This window comes from Carassius gibelio, chromosome A10, assembly GCF_023724105.1.
Source record: "Carassius gibelio isolate Cgi1373 ecotype wild population from Czech Republic chromosome A10, carGib1.2-hapl.c, whole genome shotgun sequence".
Taxonomy (NCBI): Eukaryota; Metazoa; Chordata; class Actinopteri; order Cypriniformes; family Cyprinidae; genus Carassius; species Carassius gibelio.
In genome coordinates this window covers 19,117,554-19,141,201 of record NC_068380.1, presented here as the reverse complement: position 1 = coordinate 19,141,201, position 23,648 = coordinate 19,117,554, and the positions used below count along the sequence as shown (strand labels likewise).

General features: G+C 37.8%; 1 protein-coding gene across 1 annotated transcript in view; it reads left to right on the top strand.

The window, feature by feature from the left end:
• The window catches only part of LOC128021470 (muscle, skeletal receptor tyrosine protein kinase-like), a 31,029-nt gene extending 12,304 nt beyond the window's left edge, over positions 1-18,725 (top strand). Inside the window, exons 5-17 of the mRNA XM_052608707.1 lie at positions 2,635-2,776; positions 3,456-3,580; positions 5,349-5,508; positions 7,362-7,368; positions 9,672-9,935; positions 10,887-11,050; positions 11,606-11,629; positions 12,000-12,088; positions 12,872-13,031; positions 13,162-13,348; positions 14,814-15,008; positions 16,340-16,488; positions 16,772-18,725. Coding sequence (XP_052464667.1) covers positions 2,635-2,776; positions 3,456-3,580; positions 5,349-5,508; positions 7,362-7,368; positions 9,672-9,935; positions 10,887-11,050; positions 11,606-11,629; positions 12,000-12,088; positions 12,872-13,031; positions 13,162-13,348; positions 14,814-15,008; positions 16,340-16,488; positions 16,772-17,457 — 2,352 coding nt within the window. The 3' untranslated portion in view covers positions 17,458-18,725. The remainder of the gene's footprint in view (positions 1-2,634; positions 2,777-3,455; positions 3,581-5,348; positions 5,509-7,361; positions 7,369-9,671; positions 9,936-10,886; positions 11,051-11,605; positions 11,630-11,999; positions 12,089-12,871; positions 13,032-13,161; positions 13,349-14,813; positions 15,009-16,339; positions 16,489-16,771) is intronic.
• Positions 18,726-23,648: the final 4,923 nt, after the last annotated feature.

The window sequence follows — 23,648 nt, the reverse complement described above, 5'->3', positions numbered from 1 at the left end:
GATAAATGAGATGACTCCCCATTTAAGTAAACAAAATGGTAGCGATCGGACAGGTAGGATCTAAACCATCTTAGAGCCTGCCCTTGAATACCTGTATAGTTTTGTAACCTATCTATGAGTATGTCATGATCTATGGTGTCGAACGCAGCACTAAGATCAAGTAAGACTAGAAATGAGATGCAGCCTTGGTCTGACGCAAGGAGCAGGTCATTTGTAATTTTAACAAGTGCAGTTTCTGTGCTATGGTGGGGCCTAAAACCTGACTGAAATTCTTCATACATATAATTTTTATGCAGGAAGGTGCTCAATTGAGCAGACACAACTTTCTCTAAAATTTTAGACATAAATGGAAGATTTGAGATAGGCCTATAATTTGCCAGTACACTAGGATCTAGTTTTGGTTTCTTAATAAGAGGCTTGATAACCGCCAGCTTGAATGGTTTTGGGACGTGTCCTAAAGTTAACGACGAGTTTATGATATTGAGAAGCGTTTCTTCTGCTACAGGTAACAGCTCTTTCAGTAATTTTGAGGGTACAGGATCTAATAAACATGTTGTTGGTTTAGATACAGTGATAAGTTTATTTAGCTCTTCCTGTCCTATGGTTGTAAAGCACTGAAGTTTATCTTTGGGTGCGATGGATGAAACTGAAGTGTTAGACGCTGTAGAATCTACATTCACTATTCTATTTCTAATGTTATCTATTTTATCAGTGAAGAAATTCATAAAGTCATTACTATTTAACGTTGGTGGAATATTTGAATCAGGTGGCATCTGGTAATTTGTTAACTTAGCCACTGTGCTAAATAAAAACCTAGGATTGTTTTGGTTATTTTCAATGAGTTTGTGTATATGCTCTGCCCTAGCAGTTTTTAGAGCCTGTCTATAGCTGGACATACTGTTTTTCAATTCTAAAAACTTCTAAGTTAGTTTTTCTCCATTTGCGTTCAAGACTACGAGTTAATTTCTTGAGAGAGTGAGTATTACTATTATACCATGGTACAGTACGTTTTTCTCTAACTTTTTTCAATTTGATTGGGGCAACAGCTTCTAATGTATTAGAGAAAATAGTGCCCATGTTGTCAGTAATTTCGTCTAATTCGTGTGTATTTTTGGGTACAATTAGCAGTTGAGATAGATCAGGCAGGTTATTTGCGAATCTTTCTTTGGTGGCTGGAACAATAGTTCTGCCCAGACGGTAACGCTGCGACATATAGTTAATATCAGTTATACGCAGCATGCACGATACAAGGAAATGGTCTGTAATATCATCACTTTGAGGTACAATATCTATAGCAGTAAGATCGATTCCATGCGATATAATTAAATCTAGTGTGTGATTAAAACGATGAGTGGGCCCGGTGACATTTTGCTTGACTCCAAAGGAGTTTATTAGGTCAGTAAACGCAAGTCCTAATGTATCATTTGCATTATCAACGTGAATATTAAAATCTCCCATGATTAGCGCCTTATCAACTGTAACTAGAAGGTCTGAGAGGAAATCTGCAAATTCTTTCAGGAATTCTGTAAACAATGTCCACAGCAATGTATTTTTCATTTTATTTTATTTTAACTGTAAAAAAAAAAAAAGAAAAAAGAAAAAAGAATAGGCAACATTATGCCAGGATGACAAGTGAGAAAAACTTTTTTGACAATTACCAAGCTTAAGCTTACCCAAGTGAACAGCCTAAACCTTTCAATAAAAGTGCAACAATGCAAAGAAAAGTTTTTTTCTTTTCTGTTTAAAAATCAGAATATGTTTGGTGACTTAACTGGAATTAACGTAATTGAACATTAACTCAATAAACATGGATAGTAGGGTGTTTAGTTTTCGTTATAACAGTAGGATAGGCTACGATTAGAACAGTAGCCAAATATTACGAAAAATATTACTGAAGATCACACACATCTACTGCATCATAATTAAATTAACGTAAAACCTCTAATCTTTTACATGAAATGAGAGTTTAATTGTTGAAGCGAACTGTCGGGCCGTGTTCCTCCTCATATAAACACCTTCATGCAATCAACGGCCGCGTGACGTCGACCAGCTTAGCGCAAGCCTAGGGTTCGGTTCGGTGAAACAAAAAAAAACTAAGGTTCGGCCAAAACCGAACTCCGTCAAAAAGCCCAGTATTTGGCCGAATCCGAATCCGAATCCTGGATTCGGTGCATCCCTAGTAAATAACAGTGTCAAGGTCCAGAAAAGGTATGAAAATTAATCGTCAGAATACTCCATCTGCCTTCAGACATGCAATCTAGGTTATTTAAAGCGATGGGAACACTTTTTGTAAGTGAAGAAAACTAAAATAACAACCTTATTCAATAATTCCTTTGTCAACAGTCTCCTCTGTGTCACTCCATATCACCGTGCTGTATGATCTTCTGCGTCCTCCGCACCACAAGGATGTGCTGTTTTATTTCAAATCAAACCTAAATACACATAGAAACAGCGCGTCCTTGTGGTGCGGAGGACAGAGAAGAGCATAAGCAGCACTACATTTTAATTTTAGGGCGGAGTATCTCTTTAACATTCAGTTTTCTTTCCAGTGTTTGTCATTAAGACTGTAATAGGGTTTAAAATGAATCAATCATTGTGAGTTTTCAGAACATCTCGGTCAATTGTGTCTTGTAGGTTAATAGTCGTATATCAGTTTTGGAATCTGGTTCTCTAAAAATTAACAACATCAAGAAAGAGGACGCAGGACAGTATCGCTGTGTGGCCAGGAACAGTTTTGGAATCGTGTACTCCAAACCAGTCACCATTGAAGTGCAAGGTTTGCCATGAAATAGCTTTCATTCTCATTCAAATATTCTTGTACTTTTCAGGTTTTCTAATGCAATGACATTCTTTCTTTCTTTCTTTAGTTTTGTCTACTAATTTAGTTAAAAATACATAAAAGTAGACCTCTTTCATGATGAGTAAATGTTATTTTATTTATAAAAATTTATAAGTGGACATCAAGTCTTTATCAAAATTAAGTACAATTAAATAAATACTTAAGAAAACCATTTAATTAATGGCTAGTTTGATGAAATCTGTTATCATTATCTATAAGACAAAAAAAAAAATCCTTTCATTCTAATATAATTGTCAGAAAAGAAATGTGTTGTTGCAATAATAAGTCATTTTTTTATATGACAAGGTATGATTAGTTCACATTGTGCAATATCATGTGATGCAACTCCCCCAAACCTAATGATCTACCCTTTAACGATTCTTTATATTTGAACAAAATACATGAAACATATATTTTAAATAAACCTGTTTATTTATTAGCCTATGATAGTGTATTATTATAATAGGCTTAATTGTATTACCTTTAAGTTGATAGCTTTACCACATCACATTTTTATTACATTCAAAATGCCAAACTGTAAAACCACATGTGCACAACGGCTACATTTCTATTCACCTGATGTGCTTTAAGACATTGGTCATTGACTGTCCTGTAGCTCCTGCCAAGATACTGAAAGTTCCCAAGGAGAAGAAAGTTCAGATCGGATCGGAGGTTAGGTTGGAGTGTAATGCCACTGGCAACCCAATCCCATCCATAACTTGGCTTGAAAACGGCAATACGGTAAATCCTCTTACATTCATATTTCTCTCTCTTTCCCATCTTCCTCTGCACTCTTCACCTCTCAACTTTGTGCTTGCTTTGGCTCTACGGAGCAAATTTACTTGTACTTCCATGTCATCTTACCAGACCAGACCAGAGAGCAGAGCTCAGTACATTCATGTTAAATGTCAGACAGCATTTCTCAAATGCGCTGCCAGTACATTGACGTTCTGCAGATGCTTCGGTCTGTGCCACTATTATCAGGATTCAAACTACAATCATTCCTCGGGCCGTTTAATCCATACTGAGATCAAGAAAATAATTCAAAACACCCTTTATCATTATTTGGGATTATTTTTGGATGTGGATTTTGGTAGACAGAAACAAAGTGATCAGCAGTCTCACATGAAGATATTGTCTGAAAACAAGCGTGTAAGTCTTTAAACCCAGGAGAATCCAAGATTCAGATTTTACAGGCTTCTGAACAAGCTGTGCAATCTCTGTTTCCTTTGCACAGCAATCATATTTTAATACAATAATTATTTGTCATTTAGTAGAGTTTAGGTACCATCACTCAATATCCTTTACCTTTGGAACTCTTTTCAGGAACAATATTCTGAATAGTTAAAGTTTATAAAGGCATTTTATACATATAGCATTGCTGTGATAAACAGTTTGAGCTGTCATAGCTAATGATGATGATTAATTTTAACCTCCGATGATGTTAGACGCTTGATTAAAACGAGCCGTCTGAGTGTCATTCTGGCAGGACTCGCAGCTCATTCGTTTTCTTTAGCCTGATGAAGTGCCTTCTAAAATCAGCTGCATGAGCTCTTCGTCAAATATAGAGCCGTGATCGACATTCCCGCAGGCTCTCATGATCGTCTCATAAACTCGGCAAATCACATTAGCAGAATAGCAGACATCTTAACACATCCGAACCATCAATAGAGGGATTTGATATAATTGTTGGAATAATCATGTGACTTGCATTTGACCCATCACTTCTAATCCTTTCTGTTCTATTCTGCACATAAACATTGAAGATCGCTAGTGACTGTTTGGTAATAACTACAGATACATATAGTAGTGCAATTATAATGCATATACTGGAAACTTTATTAATGCTGAAATATTAACTACTAGTTGTTATATTGCACGGCTGTATCCTTTGGCAGAAGTTTGTTTTTGATTTAAACATTCAAATACATTGGTATTTAATTTATTTTATTTTTTGGGGAAAAAAGTCTCTTATACTAACAAATGATGCAATTATTTGATCAAAAATGAGTAATAACGTGAAATATTTTTAGAATTTAAAATAACTGCTTTCTATTTGAATATATCGTAGAATATAATTTATTCCTGTGACGTAAAGCTGAAATTTCAGCACCATTCCTTCAGTCTTCAGTCTCCCATGATCCTTCAGAAATCATTCTGATACAATGATTTAAACCTTTATGATTAGATTCAATGTTAAAACAGCTGTGCTGCATCATATTTTTTGGTTTTACTATTGGTTTTCAGGATTCTTTGATGAACAGAAAGTTCAGAAGAACGTAATTTATTTGAACCATTTAAGCCTTTGATGTCACTTTTAATAAACTGAATGTGTCATCACTAAATAAAAGTATTTAAAACATCTTACTCACCCCAAACTTGAATGGTAAGACTCTTATATAGTCTACTGTGTCTTTTCTGTTGTTCATATTGTCATTTTATAAAATGCAGAGGCCATGCATTCCAGTGATTTCACCACGGTTAAAGGATGTGAGGATGTTGTCTGTAGATTTCAGGCGCGTCAGTGGAGGAGACGCTGGTGGATGAAGTCATCGTGTCTGTTCTGCGTGTGGTGGTTCATAACCCAGCTCTCTACACCTGTCAGGCTACTAACCAGCACAGCGGAGGAGCCAACACCGTCAAAGCCACAGCTAAGATAACCATTTCAGGTCAGTCCGAGTGCCGCTTCCTACTCTAGAGCTAAAGTTTAGTCCCTAAAAGTCCCATCATAGCTCACAAAATATCATAGTTACTGGCGTTTTTGATACTCAAATGTAAAAAAATAAATAAATAACATAAATGATAAAAAAGAGAAACAAGGTTGTCATGATTTGGAGTATTTTGAACTTGAACTTATTTGTAATAATCACTGTTGGGAACATTACTTAAAAAAAGTAATTAGTTATAGTTACTCACTACTTGTTCCAAAAAGTAACTGAGTTAGTAACTGAATTACTCTATAATAAAAGTAACTCGTTACTCGTTAGTTTTTTTTTTTTTTTTTTTGGAGCAGTTTTCATAAGTCAGTTAAAATGAGTAGAACAGACAGAGGGGTTCGTACATAACTTTCAATATTTATTGCACGTCAACAGACAGCAGGAGTTTTATCCTGCACTTCAAGTATTATCTTTGCAAGAAAAGTGTTTTAGCGGTTGCGTGCGTGTGTGTGTGTGTGTGTTTGGTGCCGCTGGCGTTAAAACTATGGCTCTGATTGGCTACCATGAAGCACATGGCTCTGCCTTAGCCAATCATAATCGCTCATCTCGTTATCATCTCGCGTTCGGATTACATAGTTTATTTAAATCAATGCATAGTAACGCACTGCATCCAGTACTGTTAACGGCGTTATAACGACGGGAAAAGTAATTAGTTAGATTACCCCGTTACTGAAAAAATAACGTCGTTACCTAACGCCGTTCTTTTAAACGCTGTTATTCCAAACACTGGTCATAATACGGGATTCTCTAAAGTACAATGGTGTACATGTCCATTCAGAGTTTGGGGTCACAATTTCTGTTTTAAGTATATTTTTGATGAAAGAAATAATGCACATTAGAGATTTAAACATAATACCGACCCAAAACTTTTAAACAGTAGTGTATCATTAAAACACCAATTTTAAGTTTCCGTTTACACGTCATAGCACCGAGTTACCACTGGAGTGTATTATTGTAAGGCTGTGATGTTACCAGACATAATGTTTTTGCAGAATCAGTTTGAAATGCTTCTGTTAATAAAGGTCCACGAAACAAATCTTGTAAACACACACCCGCCGTGACCGACTGTTTCTGCCATCTGCTTCTCTGGCTGCTTTGTGTAAATACGAAGCGACTGCTCTCTAAGTTTCAGCAGCTGTTTTTCTGCTGCCAGTATTTCAGTTAGCTTCCCTTCTGTTTGCATAGCTGTTCTTTTGCCTCCGTGAATCCCTAAAACACACCCCTGCGCAAACATGCCCCAAATGTCATCTTGAGGTGCTTTGGCTTTGTAGAGAATGTGCACAATACCATTAGGCAATATTGCACTGAATTATTGAAGTAACTGAATCATGTATGTCTGTATTGATCTCTTTCTTACCAAAAGTTTAAAACATAAAAAAAATACCAACAAATACCAAAAATTCCCTATTACATGGCTCTCTGGTATACCTGATTCTTATTCACCTTTCTGCAGTCAGATGTAATGTTGCTGAAATATATCGATTGTTACTAGTTTCTTATGGAGGTGGTGTCCAAACAAAGACATAAAGTCCAAACGTGTTGTGTCTGACTGGACTAGCTTCTTGAGTCCTGTCAAAATCAAATCAGGGGGGACCGTTAATCTTCACACCTGCTGTATCTCCAGAAAGACCCCCATGTTCTATGTGTCCCCCTCTCTTTGTCACAAACACTGTGTCACAGAAGAATGGTCAGGCCTGCAGGGTGGACGTGTTACTCGCTGACATTAAGCAGATTTTGTTTGTGTTCTTCTCTCTTCTTGGGTCTGTTTCTGGCGGTGGACTCTGGATCCTGTAACTTCCCCATAGAATGGAGGTAAGGATGTATTTCATGACATATTAACTGGTACTTCAACATACAATATGATCTTTTGGACTATCCAACTGATGTCTGGGTCATATTGGACAACCCCCCCCCCCAAAAAAAATAAATAAAAATAATAATAATAATAATAATAAAATATTGCCACACAAATAAAATGCTTAAATTATTTATTTATTTATTTATTTATTTTATTTCATTTAAATTGAATTTTATTTTATTTAGGCATTATTTGTATGACTTTAAGCACATTACCTCAATTTATTCTCACTGTAATGCAAATAAATAAATACATAAATAAATAAATACAAATGTATCAAAATTAAATTGTTACAAAAGAAAATATAAATAAAAAAATCGAATAATTGCTTTTCTTTTGACCGTTCTATTTATAAATGAATGAATGAATGAATGAATGAATTAATGAATGAAGTGAAAAATGTTTTATTTATATTGTATGTTTATTCAAATGCATGCAGCTTTGGTGAAACATTTAAATGTTTTTTGTGATATTCACCACACTAAGATTCAGTGTCACGTTCCTAGTCTTGTCTCTTAATATGACGTCGACTTTGGCCTGAGAGCTATGAAAATACAAATGATAAGAAACCTGAATAATATAGAACGAATGAAAAACAGATGTTAAAGTGTATTGATGACTCAAGCTGGCTACTCATGAAGTCAGTCAGGAGTTTGTCAAAAGCGTGTGTTTACGCTCGTTTCTCTGGAAAGAGCCACTTAAATGGAATCATTATGTCTCTGTTGAGTGAAATGATAAATGCAAACATACACGTGTGCTGGATAATGCTGTAAAACCAGACACGCCATATGGTCTAAGTTCCACATGAACTTAAACAAACCAAGCTATTATCTGACAGTTCAGATTCAGCATCTGGATGCAATTACAGCTAGGTTAAACAGGATGAACTAATTGTGAGAACAGCACTTTATTCCTGTCAGTTGTGTCGTGTGTACATGAGCCAGCACATACTCATGGGACACAGTCATGTATGGAAGCCTTGAGGGGACATCTTTATATGACCTGAGTCCTAAACAGTCATTCTGTTTAGTAGAAGTCAACGGTGAGAGCCAAAATGTCATAAACACAGTATTTGAGGGTAAGCATTAGCATCAGCATTTTTCTGGAATACTATTAAATTAGCAAAAAAATTACACTGAAGGAGGTGCATTTTTGAATACTTTGAAATATAGTGCTTTCTGTACCAACTTCTGTAAGTGCATTTTATGTTTAATTCAATTACTTATATTTATGTTGAAATATGGATTAAATAATGTTTTTAGAAAACCTGTAAGTTATGTATTGACATATCTTTATAATTACAAATTGCAGTTAAGTAGATTTTAAATATATTACCTTAAAAATATATATAAAAAAATTAAAATATTAACTTTTGAAAAACACACTATAGTTAAAATCCTAACATGTAATTTTACTTGTGATTTAATATGTTAGTCAACACATTCAAATAAGTGTACTTTAAAGCATTGCAAAAATATTAAAACATAATTATCTAAAATGGACTTTAAAGTAAATCATTTACTTGGACATTACTACAAAGTGCACTTTTTAAAAAGTACATTTAGTTGTGAAAAGAAACATCGCAAAGACACTTAAGTGGCCTTTTGCTACTTTTACTTATACAAACAAAACAACAACATTTCTGAAACTTTAACTTAAATTAAAATGAAAACAGAAAATATACAAATAAAATCTATTTAAAGGGGACGTTGGATGCTCATTTCCCAGTAGTTGGTATGTTTCTGAAGGGTCTTCATGAGGGTCATGTAAAACACCGTCTTTACCTCGTTAAAAACAGCTCTGTCCACAGCGACTCGTTTCGATGCATGTCTCTTTAAATGATAATGAGCTACTGCTCACCCCACCCCTCTCTTCAGTGGGGCGTCAGCACAAGACACGTGAATTGCATGTATATAGCTTAGAGGTGGTCTTATTCAAATAGGTAGCTATCAACATAGAAACCAGCTGCAGAATGAAACAGCTCGCTGGGTCACAACAGTTTCAGACTCAGACAGCACATAACAAACTGGTTGCATGTTTTGTTTATTTAGCAGGCATGCTGGAAACAAAACTAAATCCAAAAAAAAAAAAAAAAGTGAAAATTTAATCTTATGTCCCCTTTAATAAAAACTACAACAGTGTAGCAATGATACTTAAATAACACACTGCAAGTGCATGTTTAGTACAGTTTAGTGCACACAGAGATACATACATACATAAGTAACAACCGATCAACCAAGTATCTATTCCTATTTAGACTGTACAAAGGCAGCGCTGGCTACTGCAGTACATACAGAGGCGACGTGTGTCAAAACGTGCTCCATCGAGATGCACTGGTGTTTTTCAACTACTCTCTACCGAACCCAGAGGATGCGCAGGAGTACCTGGCCCAGAGCGCATGGGGCGAGCTGGATGGGGTGAGCTCATTCTGCAGGCCCGCCGCCAGATCACTGCTCTGTCACGCCACCTTCCAGGACTGCAACCCTTCTGGACTCGGACCAGCACCCAAACCCATCTGCAGGTAATGGAGACCTTTATACCAGAAAATATACAATATACAGAAGCCAGAACAACACACGTGTGTCATTCTCAGATTTCCTAACACTGCATCAGCAAAAGCATATCTTTTATGAGCAGGAAACATCACTGGTGAGCTGTGAGTAGGGAACCTGTTAATAGAATTGTATTTTTTTTTGTTTAAGCAGAATTATTATTATTATTTTACATTATTAATAATATTCTTTATTATTTATGTTTTTATAATAATATTCTTTATTATTTATGTTTTTTTGTGGATCAAAATAATATTTTTATACTCTATACGTATATACATATAGAACTTAAGTGTGTGTGTGTGTGTGTGTGTGCGTGTGTGTGTGTGTGTGTGTATATATATATATATATATATATGTATGTGTATATATATATATATATATATATATATATATATATATATATATATACAGATATATGTATTTTTATTCACACACACACTTTAGTGTTCTTGTAATAGTGTAATAGTTGTCACACAGTACTATTTAAAAATAAAACTAAATTAATGTTTCTTTTTTTTATTATACCAAATGGTTTTATTACCAAATTGTGTGAATTTAAAAATAAGAATTCTAAGTTAAACTATAATAAAATAAACCAATCAAATGTAGTCTCCTTTTTAAGTATAGTATGACAAGATTTTCCTCAGGCACAGAAACTGCACCACAAACAGAAAAAGGCCCATATCACTATATAGTAAGTAGTAATTTAGTAGATACTTTCATCCAAAGCTAGTCAGTAGTGGAGCAGCCTGAGGTTTGCTCATCATACTTGAGCAAACAATGGTGGTCCACCCAGAAACCAGCAAGGTTTCAAAGGCTAGACCTAAGCCTTCACCACTAAACCACCCATGCTATATATAAACATATAGCATATACACAGTATACAGTATATTACACTCTGTGCTGTTGTGTCACAGGGAGCACTGTGTCGCAGTGAAAGAGCTGTACTGTTTTAAGGAGTGGCGTTCTGCTGAGGAAAGATCTCATCGAGGCTTCCCACACAGCATCACTCTCCCAGAATGCACCTCTCTTCCCAGCCAACATGCAGAGCCATCATCATGTACAGTGGTTCCTTATGTTGGTAAGAGTGACATGCTATTATATAGATGCACATTTTCCCATTGTGTGCCATTTCGCTCAGTCTTTGGTTAGTTATGAAAATCCTGTGATATTTTGGAGCTGATTGTCAACGACGTTCATAAAGTATCCATCCTGTGAAAACTAACAAGTATTATTGGAACAAAAATGCCACGATGGTTCTTGTGGCAGGACGATGCTGTAGATTTTTATTTCTTTGTTTATGTGAAATGCCTCGTGAGGAATGTGAGGATGGAAAACCTGTATGGACAAGATTAGGGTGGTTTATTGCCAAAGCACGTGAGGAAGCATCAGTTGGAGAGGTTGGGCAGCTGAGTAAAAGTTTCCATGCCATGTTTGCAAACAATTGACTTGCTCATGGAGAGGCGAAATGTAGTGGGAAACAGCAATGAAATGTTAATTCTATACTGCAGGAATGTGACAGTTATGCTTTGTTTATCTTCTAGAAACCTGTTAAAAAAAAGAGTAAAATCAATTAGTAAAATGTATAAATCAGTGTGTTTTTGTGTGTGTGTGTGTGTGTTTGTGTGTTATACAGATATCAATAAAGACCAAGTTACAAGTAAGTAAGAATTTGACTATGGGGTCACACTTTATTTTAAGGTCTAATTCTCATTATTAATTAACCATTAACTATTACTTTTGACTCAATTAATTCCTAATTTGCTGCTTATTAATAGTTTATAATGTAGTTGTTAAGTTTAGGGGTATTGGGTAGGATTATGGATGTCATGCATTATATGTACTTTATAAGCCCTAATAAACAGCACATATGTTAATAATAGGCATGCTAATAAGCAACTAGTTGTTAGTGTGAATTGGACCCTATACTAAAGTGTTACCATGATTATTATCATTATTAAACTGCAATAATGATCATAAAAGCACACATTTCAGTATATTTGACCATTTACAGTTTATATGCTGTTTAGCAACATGTTACAATGACAAAGGAAGATTTTACCAAGGAGCTCACAACATGACAGCATCTTCAATACCCTGTCAGCGATGGAACCAGCAGGTACATGTTTGTTTGAAAATCGACAAATAAATGTTCCGACTCTTATTTTGTGTGATTGATCAGGGCATGTTTTTCTGAAGAATGTTTAATTCTCAAAATCTTTTATCAAAACAATTTTTAATAACTAGTTCTGCCTCCTATTCATAAATGATGTCACCTGGCCTCATAAGCAGGGACAATAATGTTAGCTAGTAGCTAGACAAGCAACTATTTATGCATTGCTTTAGATTATTGCTCTAGATAATGCAGCATGTCAAAGTTTTGACAATGGTTAATGCAGTTATGTAATAAAGGTTATGGCAATTGTAGCAAATAACAATAGATTTGACAAAAATATGATATTGGAATATGCAAATTTGCTCTTGAGGGGAATTTGACCTTGTACAAACTCAAAACTTAAATGTTTAATTGAAAAGTTAAAGAGTATTGGACAAAGGGTTCAAACTGAATATTAATGAACAAATATAAATTTTAACAATAACATATACCTAAACAATGCAAATGCATGTTAGCATATACTGACCTTCAGAAGATATGTACACAGGAAACACACCTCTTTACAGCTAAAACAGTAGAGAGTCAAACTATGCAGGTTTCCTTTGAAATTACGTTTTGAATGGAGAATAATTTGTCTCTTTTTCAAAACAGAGTGTGGAAACTTTTAATGTATGCAGTGGGTTTCAACCTGGCAAAGCTGGAGATATCAGGAATAATGGGAATATTGAATTTAACCACAGGAGTTGCAGTTTCTTGGTTGACCGCTCTCTTCTTTCCCCCACTCAGGATCCCCATCAACATAGACTCTCTGTAGATGTGATTCCTGAGTTGCGAAATGCAGAAAACTACTGTCGTAACCCAGGAGGAGAGAGTGACAGGCCATGGTGCTACACCACAAACCCTAATGTACGCTGGGAGTATTGTCTGGTGCCCAAATGTGGAGAAGGTACTGTATATAAATGTACATCTGACTAATAAATAAGACCAATTAGAAACTGAATTCGGAATATATTATTTGTCCGAAATCTGTACCAAATCATCTGCTCCAACATTATTATTATTTATTTATTTTTCAGATATGATTGTGAAGACTGTCCCGTCGATTACAAAACCAGTCCAGTTTTACCCACCTCCTCCTGTGTCTACAGCCTACTCGATGAGCGTTATCATCTTAATCATTTCTGGCTTCGCTGGGGCGGCCTTCTTTACCATACTCATCCTTATGTGCCACAGACGAAAGAAAAGGTGGCAAAAGAGGAAAAGGTGAAAAATGGTCAAGTCTCATTTAAGCCATATAGTCCCTCAATACAATTACCTGCACTGGTAAAAGGTTGGCTCAAACCTTTAGAAAGTGTGATCCATGAGGGCTGATGTAGGATTGGGTGACGGTAGACTTTCCTTCCAACCATGCTCAAACACACCTGTCTGCAATTATCAAGTGCTCTGGACAATCTTAATTAGCTGGATCAGTTGTTTAATCAGGGTTGGACTTGGATTGGGCACCCTTGATGCACCAAGATGTACCAAGCAGGGAGTGCATTTGGTATCAGCATCAGTTGTTGGACCGGAAACAATATTCCTAAATAATCATAATCCCAATTCCAAATCTGACTTTAGCAGGACACATAATCTAAATTACTCTAGTACAGGGGTGGTCAACCCTGTTCCTGGTGGGTTACCATCCTGCAGAGTTTAGCTCCAGCACTAATCAAACCTGTTCAATCCTGTGTTCAGGATTAGTTGAAAATGAAGGTGTACTGAACCAGGATTGGAACTAAAATCTGTTGGAATGCTTTAGGAGCAGGGTTGGCTGTCCCATCTCTTGGAGGTACATCATCATACAGTTTAGCTCCAATCATGCTCCAACACACTTGTCTGTAATGTTCAAGTGGACATCTTGGTTATTGAAACTCTGCAGGAAGGTGGCTCTCCTGGAGAGTAATGCCAAATTCACAGTACAGGATTTTAAGCCGGATTTAAACCCAATTTAACATAATAAGCTCGCCGACAGGTCTGGCTGGGATCAGGGGAAAATCAGCGGGTGATCAACGCTCGGAAATCTTTATATGTGAACAACTCAACTATGCATCAAAGAGGCTAACTGATGCATCACAGACACCTCACAGATGGAGAACAAATATCTAGCATGCTTAACATTTGGACCGGTTGGACGACTTATCATCATGTTGTGGTAGGCGTCATGATGAGCTGCAAAAACGGCAGCAGCAACACGGCTTTAGGAAAAGTTTGGACACAAGAAACTGCGCTATTTTTTTCATTACGCAAACAGCTTGCAGCACTAATTTTTTTCTGATGTTCATTTTAAAACAAACAATTCCTATTTCACTTGTTGTTTTGTGTAATTCCCCTTCATCCCATTCGTCTCACATGTGTTTTCGTGACGAAACATGGTTTGGGGAGAGGATAGAGTCGGTGTGTGACAGAGTTGTTGTCAGCTCGTGTAGTGTGTGACTCCCTGATGCGGATCATTTATGTAGTGTCGCGTAGTGTGAACTCCACAGCGACTTCAAGACAGACAGTCAAGTATTGTAGTCTGAACTGCACAGCGATCTACCGACGTTTAAAGTCCTGTAGTGTGAATTAGCTTTAAACAGCCTTACTTTTGGGAACTCTCACTAAAAGTGTACTTGAAGTTGCTTTGGAAGTTGCATTACCTAAATTATTAGCTAAATGCATCTAAACAAAACATCTGTTCATCTTTATTCAGTAGGGTGCTGGAGACGCCTACTCTGACCACCCTTCCTTCAGAGCTCTTGTTGGACAGACTTCATCCCAACCCCATGTACCAATGTCTGCCTCTACTTCTCAACTCCAAGCTCCTCAGTCTCGAATATCCACGCAACAACATTGAATATGTCCGTGACATCGGAGAAGGGGCCTTCGGTAGGGTTTTTCAGGCAAGGTGAGAAATCGCAAATGATGAGGGGAAATGTAACAGCAGTGGTGCTAATGTATGTTTATATGGATAGTCCATCACACAATTTATTGAGTATGGTTTTGTCAGAGTGAATTTTATACTATGTGAATGATGACTAAACTCTAGATTTGAGACAACATAAAACGACAATGAATCAGCATGCAAAGGTTATAACATATACAGACCAAACAGCCATGTGGTCCTGATATCAGGTATATTGAGACACATGTGAAGAACATTGGTGGGTAAATGTGTCTCCTGAAAAAGGTTCTTGGATAGGTCTAGTAAACATGTGATGTGATTCAGTATAGCCCCTTTCACAATGCACGTCGGAACCGCAATATTTCTGGAACATTGCCGGGTCGCCTTCTGTGTGAAAGCAACCACGTCCCGGGATTGATTACCGAATTGAACCCGGGTCGGGGACCTAGTAACATTGGGGGGTTCGACCCTGGACGAGCGCTGTGTGAACAAAAGCCAGATCTAATTCCGTGTCGAAGTGATGAAGCGTGTTATCGCGCGACTCTTTTACCGGCTGTTTTGAAGGAAGATCAACATTCACGACGAAAACATATGTGCAAACTGTAATGAAGCAGAGATCAGTTAGTTCCTCACTTTCCGCGCTGACGCCGAGCCCGTTTGCTTGCTTCAGTGAAAGTATAACATGCCTAGCGTTGTCGACTCGTACATTACACGTCACGCGCTGATGTCACGTGTCGTTACGGGATCTTCAAGGGTTGTGTGTGAAAGCACGCCCATATACCGGGTCATCACTGGCAGTGTGAAAGTGCCAAATCTAGCGACCAGGGACCAATTGCAGGAACACTTTACCCCTGTATTTGCCGGAATGGCAGTGTGAAAGGGGCTTATGAAACTTCCCTGTAGACACTATCGTGTGAGCAAGTCCTGCTCAGGAGGTTATGTATAGATGCTCATTAGAAAAGTGTTTACTTCTCCAGGAACACACAGGAGCCTCAGCACAGGAAGTGCAATTTTAATGGCATTCTAAGCTGGTTCTTGAGCCATTGTGGATCTGTTTCCACAGTTTGACATCACCATTTAAACTATCTGGAAAAGCTTTATGACCTTTTTTCCAATTTGTGACAGAACCGTACAGAGATATGTGGTTTGAGATAAGTAGAGCTTGCCTATTAGCCTAGGGAAGAAGGTAGCCTAAAGACTCATACATGATTGAATTTCCAAGTTTATATATATTGCTACAAATTCCTCAGCAGGATCAGCAAATTTTAACTAATATGCAATTTGATGCAAGCAAACTGTAGCTACTAGTTCCCAATGTGACTTCTATCATTTAGAGCCCCTGGTCTTTTGCCAATGGAGCCGTTCACCATGGTGGCAGTGAAAATGTTGAAGGAGGAAGCTTCGGCTGATATGCAGAATGACTTTCAAAGAGAAGCTGCACTCATGGCTGAGTTTGATCACCCCAACATTGTCCGTCTACTGGGTAATGTATCTCAACTCTATGCCTTCAAAGGCTCTGACTTTTAGAATGCATCTGCTTGAGGACTTTCCTAAAATGAACCACATTTGCTTCCTATTACATGTATGTCCTTTCCTCAAGGGTACAACAATCAAAAAAGCCTTAAAATAGCTTGACTCTCTGTCCCCTCTGTGGCATTCCGGAAGCAGATTCAATGCCTCAACCCAGTGTTAGAATAACAGAAGGATATATTTGGTTAGGTATCAACTGTGTTACTAAGGCTGTCTTTTGTGTATCTGTCATGCAGGAGTCTGTGCGGTGGGGAAGCCTATGTGTCTCATGTTTGAATTCATGGCCTATGGGGACTTGAATGAATTCCTACGACGGCGCTCTCCAACTCAGCAGCCCAGTATAAGTCGGGATACCTTGACAAGAGGTAGTCTCGTATTGGAACCTGAGCATTACCCACCCCTCAGCTGCCTGGAGCAGCTCTCCATTTCCAAGCAGGTGGCGGCAGGAATGGCGTACTTGTCAGAACGCAAGTTTGTGCACCGTGACCTAGCTACTCGCAACTGTTTGGTATCAGAGAACTTGGTTGTAAAAATTGCTGATTTTGGTCTCTCACGCAACATGTATGCAGCTGATTACTATAAAGCCGGTGAAAATGATGCTATCCCAATTCGCTGGATGCCACCTGAGTCTATCTTCTACAACCGCTACACCAGCGAGTCAGATGTGTGGGCTTATGGTGTGGTATTATGGGAAATCTTCTCATACGGCATGCAGCCTTACTATGGCATGGCCCATGAGGAGGTCATCTACTACGTAAGGGATGGAAATGTGCTGGCCTGTCCAGAAAACTGCTCACAGGAGCTGTACAACCTCATGCGTTTGTGTTGGAGCACTCATCCCACGGACCGGCCTAGTTTCGCCAGCATTCACCGCATCCTAGAAAGAATGCATGACGAGATGCTCCAATCCGGCCTCTCTTGAGGATCTCTAAAAATGCAATTCAAAGAACCAAAAAGCTCCATTAGAATCACAAAAAGCGCTGATGGATCTTGAAGAAGGATAAAACATTTTAAGATATCCAAAAAGCTAAAGACAACCCAGAGGACCTTTAAGTGCCCACAAATACTAAAGAACCCAGAAGAACATTGAGGAAGGTAACCTAAGCCTAAAACGATTGAAAAAGCTGACACAAATTAAGGAATACTGATCCCTCAAACTCTTTGAAGATGACTGCCTGCATCTGTCCAAAGGATCTCAACTGTTTTCTTTCAGTGACACAGATGTACAGCAGACTTCAGATGAGTGCTAGTTACGGTTTGAGGTGATATGGATAAACAGGATCAGGATTGCAGGTTACCTCTAGTAAAAAGGTGTAAGATGGTGCAGTCACTGCAAGAATCTAGAATGAAATCTCTGAGAGCAGAGACATACAGTATGATTTTTTCTTTCATCATAAACCATTTCTTCACATTTGGATCTATTTTGTGAGTCATTTTAACAGTACCATGCATCTGATTATGGTTTAGTTACATTCTTTAAAACAAGTTAATCCAAGCACATGTTGTAGTTCTTCAAGCTGAATAGCATTGTCATTGTTTGATTTAAATGTAATTTTTTTTTTTAGTAGAATAGCTTATTCCAAAGTGGTATATCAGTTTATGTTGCAATTTAATAATTTTGTTAATTTTCATTAATTAATATTCCAATATAATATGTTTCTTTGTGTGTTCTAAGTTATATTAGTAAGTAGAAGTGACTGAAACAATGTATAAGAAAATATTTTACAGAAGTGTTTTTTATTATTATTATTATTTTATTTTTTATTTTTACAATTTCTTAAAATCATGCCTAGCAATTAATGAAGATTTAATCGGTATTTACTATTTTTGTATTATCATGAATTGAGACAAAGGGATATGCTTAAAATCAACTTTAATTTATCTGTTCGATGGTCCCATTAGTCTCTCTACTAGTTATGATTATTTTTCACATTTCATATCAACAAAGAATAAAACCTATGAAAGTTGGGGAGTATGCAAACTATGTAGTGAAAAAAATGTTAAATACATCATAACTGGCCTCCCTTTCTCTACATGGTTGCACGGCATAGACTAAAATCTCTAAACATCCTGGTGCATTATGAGATGTTTTATGTTTTATAAACTGTACTTGTGTGCTGAACACTTCACTATCTGGTACAACTCACCCATTTCATTTTCATTTCAGTGTCCATACATCTGGCAGATATTTTAAGGAAACAAAAAATGTATGTATGTATGTATATATATATATATATATATATATATATATATATATATATATATATATATATATATATATATATATATATATATATATATATATAATAAAATGCCTTGGGAATTTGTTATTATGCACACATATCATGACATTATTGTATTACTACACAATTTTACGCAGCTCTGTTAATATAATGGTTTCATTAGCTATATGAATATTATGCTTGAAATTCAACTTTTTTTTCTCTCTCTCTGGTTGTTGTCTTGAAAAGAGTGCTTGTAAATAAATCCACCAATCCACCATTTAAAAAGTATATATAAATGTAACTGCCAATATCAAATATGATTAAATGTAATAATATAATGAGGTTATTAAGAAAGGAATAGTCTACTGGACACTTGTTTTTCAGTTTAAAATTGTGGTTTATTTCGGGCCGCAGACAGGGGGCAGTATCAGATCAAAGGAACTAAAATGACCTCATGGAGCCTGATTTATGGCACTACCTTTCCCTGCATTGGAGCTGCTTTTTGCTCTAAGCATTCAAAACAGGAACTTGCTGAGACAGTATTAAAGCAGGCTGGCATTTCATGAAGAGGGATGGTGAAGGATTTACTTTCAATGTGTGTGGGACTGTTTCTCTATTCCAGCATTTATCCTCTCAGAATGTCGAGTCACATCTGATAATCCTAGAAATACATAGTCTTTGCCATGAGTTTTGAGCTGTCATAGAAACCTCAAGGAGTAAGCGAGGCAAAACCGCAGATGTCCCAATAGTAGCAGGCCAGGAAAAACAAGTGACGAATGGATTCAAGAGCTTGGCTCCTGCCAGCACGTTTGGAAGCCGGAGAGGCCACAACACAACCGAGCGGGTGAATTTGGGCTTCAGTGATTTCTATTCAAACCGTACACTCTCTCTGACCCTTGTTATGTACACTGTAAAAAATGTCTGTAAAAATACAGTACAATATACCGTAATCATTTAAAGGATTTTTAACGCGTTTCTCCGTATTTTTAAAATATGCTTTGCATTGTGGGTACAAGAAGCTCAGTCGACAATTGGCGCGAAACCAGTGCTTGAGCAGGCGCCATTATTCAGGGAGATAGTCTCCGTCAAAATTTCATTTTAACCCTCTGAAATCGATTAAACGCGTATATGCGTTATGAGGCATTTTCTCCTGTTAACCCCGAAAATAACTTAAAATACACTTTCAGTTTTGATCATACAGATAGGAGCAATGCAAGACTAGTGTATGAACTATTTCTAGATTCCAAGTGTTTTTTTTTTTTTTTTCAAATCTCAATTTAGGACTTTAGGGAAAAAAAAAGTAGTTTCCTCAAACAGGCACATGGCAAGAGATACTAAAAGGAAATAAACACTTGTAGCTCTTATTTTAATTGAGATTGTATCGTTCTCTTAGTTTAACATTGAGATGTTATTATTTGCAAATTCTGTACAAGGAAGGTTTTTTTTTTTTTTTTTTTTTTTATGTCAATTGGAGATGCAGATAATTTATCATGAATAAGAGGTTAGTTAATCTAACTAGGCTTAGTTCACCCATAATATTATATGAAAAATCTAATTCCAGTCCTGTTAGACGTTTGTTCATTTTTGGAAAACTAATTAAATCTGACTGCTATACTGTATTGGACCTTGAAATGGTAGTTGCATAGGCTGTCAATTGAGGGACATAAAGCATTTCATTAAAAATACTCTTTGTGTGTGTTTCAGAGATGAATGGAAATCGAATGGATTTGGAACGGTATGAGGTAGAGTAACTGATGTCAGAATTCACATTTTGTGCTTTTTAATAATGTTGTGTTCTATAGGAAACTGAAAAGTGTTCTATAATATAAACATTTCCAATGGTGCTTTTCACGTCGTTAAATTAATTGATGTCACAATATGTTTGTCTTCACCTGTTTAAGGCAAATAAAAGCTACTAAACACATTTTTAAGAATGTTCACATGAGGTATAAATAAACCATGTTCAAATTGTACATATTGTGCTGGATTTATTTGCTACAAAAGATAGGCCTAATGCTATAATTGTTTTTAAATCTCTGCATAACGGATTTCTGTTTATGGTACGGAAGAAAATGTTAATCTACAGAATTTTCCGTTTTAATGTTGAAGGAAGTATCCGTAAATTTAACGGAAAATGTCCTGGTAATTTGCTGCAAGTATATTATCTTTTTTTTTTACTGATTTTTTTTATTTATTCCTGAGAACCCTACTAGACGCCTAAATAAAAAAGCTGGTCCTTTCTTACTATAATATAGTAGTTCTTATTTTGTTCTTTTTGAAATGTTGAGATATTGGGTTTTACTGATAAATTCAAATCTAGTGGAGACACATGAGCTTCATGGGGTCATTTTCTCAGGAGAAAGCAGGACACCACATTGAGCTGCGAGTCTCCTTCTGATCGTCATCTAATCTCACTGCTGTCTAGAAATAACAACCCGAGATACGGAGGAGATCCTCTTTGTGATTTTCTCATCTTTTGCTAAAGCTGTGTTCTTATCCTTCAGTTTCTGTCTAAACCAACACAAGCCAGTTTTTGGGCTGTTTTGGGGTCTGACACAGGGTCTTTGAGTGAGAGGGTGGAGTATTATAAACCTGGGAAGTGGACAGAAGCTTGACTGTTCCCATTTTGGTTTGTTTATTTTGGACTTGAGAGCACAACTTAGTATAGCCGTGGACTCCTACATTTCAGAATAGTAGTACTTGGATGCCTACTTGCATTTTGTAGTAAAAGCTTACTGATTTACTTAATGAACATCACATTATGATTATCACACCACCCATCCAAGTTGAGCAATGTTATCTTTTTTTTTTAAATCTGAAATTCAATTAGATTTTTATTTGTATTTTATTTATTTTTTAAACTGGCTCAATGCAAATTAAGTTGAAATGACACGTACAACCAAGTTAATTATACAAAAAAATTTAAGGCAGCAACTGGACTAAAGCTTTTAAGCTGAAATAGGTGGAACTTTAAAATTATATTTATTTATTTATTTAATGTATTATATTATTTGTATGATTTGAAGTAAAAGTAAATCAGGAATCCTTTTAGATTAGGGAACATATATTCACTATTAAATGAAATCTGAGTTTTGCCTCAATAATCGTATTATTTGCTACTTATTAATAGTTAGTAAGGTATGTTTAGGTATGGGTTAGGAGGATTAATGCATCTAAAATAAGGTCATGCAGAATAAGGCATTAATATGTGCTTTACATGTACTAATAAACAGCCAATATGCTCGTAATATGCAGTAGCGGTTTTAGGCACGGGCGAACCGGGCAGCCGCCCGGGGCGTCATTTTTTCGTGACACATTGGGGGGCGGCAGCACGAGCAGATAAACAAAAAATCCTCTGTGTCGCGAAGCGGTTTTTCATCATTTATATATTTTCACTGTGTGTGGAATTGGCAAATTTGCGCTCCCTGCAGCTGCCGGCGCCCCTGCTTGCTGAAAATGTACACTGAAAATGCAAACAGAAGTTCCCTCTCGAGGCGGTAACTCAACATTACGTCAGCTAAGACGTATATGGGAACTCTTCCCTTCTCCACTTTCACTGAAATCTTATTGGCTAACGCCAGCTGGGGACAGCTGGCCAATTGACGCGAAGCATGCAAATACTGGCGGGTAAGCGTGCAGTATAAAATGCATGGGCGCGAAAATTACGTCAGAATCTCTTTCTTCACGCTAGAAGTCTTATCTAAGTCATCGTGGAAGTTGCAATAGAGGACTACTCACCCTGTTTTTCCTCTCCGCATCCGATGGCTGCTAATGCTAGATTCGGACCTTCACCAGTTCTGTGTGACCTGCCTGGGATTCTCAGACGGACCACACTTGCGCCCACTGTACCGAGCTGCCAGTGCGCGCCCTCAGAGCCAGAGTGGCTCGGAGGACGGCGGGAATGAGGCCCACTTCCGCCAGCGAGCCGCTGGTGGGCCCTCCCCCGCCCGAAGACAAGTTTGACGTCGGCGTGGTGGACTATAGCTTACGCAAACTTCGTCCTCTTCGGAGCTGGCGAGGAAAACGACTCCATGTCGCTTCGACGTCGAAAAAGGTTTGGGCCTCTCAGTGGGACCGCCCCGACCAAGAGGGCCCTGAGACCTCCAGGAGAAGCTCGTCAGGGTCTTCGGAAAGGTCGTCACGGAGCTGAGTCTCGCTTGCAACGTGCATGACGAGCCTGTGATAGGTAACTAGACTCGTGGCTCCTCCAGTCGAGCTGCTACCAGATGGCATTTAGGCATGCAAGAGCTCGTGGTGAAATCGTGGGCTGCACCCCAATCGGCGCGCACCCACTCTGCTACGAAGGCCATATCACGCACGTGGACGGGACGGGACGGAAACCCTCCCCCCCCCCGTCTAGGAGACTGTTACCACACACCTGTGCTCGTCTCCCTCTGCTTTTGGTCCGGACCACAGTCTAGAAAGAGCGAGTGCAGCTTCTGCTCTTCATGCCAGGGCAATACTCAAGGTGTTTCAGGCAAACGGCGGCACAGTAGCGCTGACGTCATCAGGATCTGCACACGGCAACTGATCTCGCGCTGATTGCTACTAAGCGCTCTGCTCAGCTGTTTCACGGAGCTCATGGTCATCTTTACAGGCACCTATGGCTTACCCTAGCTGTCCTGAAAGACGCGGACCGTAGGCCACTCCTAAACGCTGCAGTTGCTCCCTCCGGCCTCTTTGGTGACGTCATGGAGCTATTCTCAGAGACGCAGAAAGCGCGCCAAAGTATGAGCCATGTGATACACCGTCGCTCACCCCAGTCTTCTTCTGCGAGATTCTTATGCACCGGGCCAGGCTCTGAAACCAGCTAAAATAAAGCTTTACTTCCTCTTACACTCATCTCTGTGTCACTCGCCCTGTCTCAGAACAGTGCAGAGCCACAACC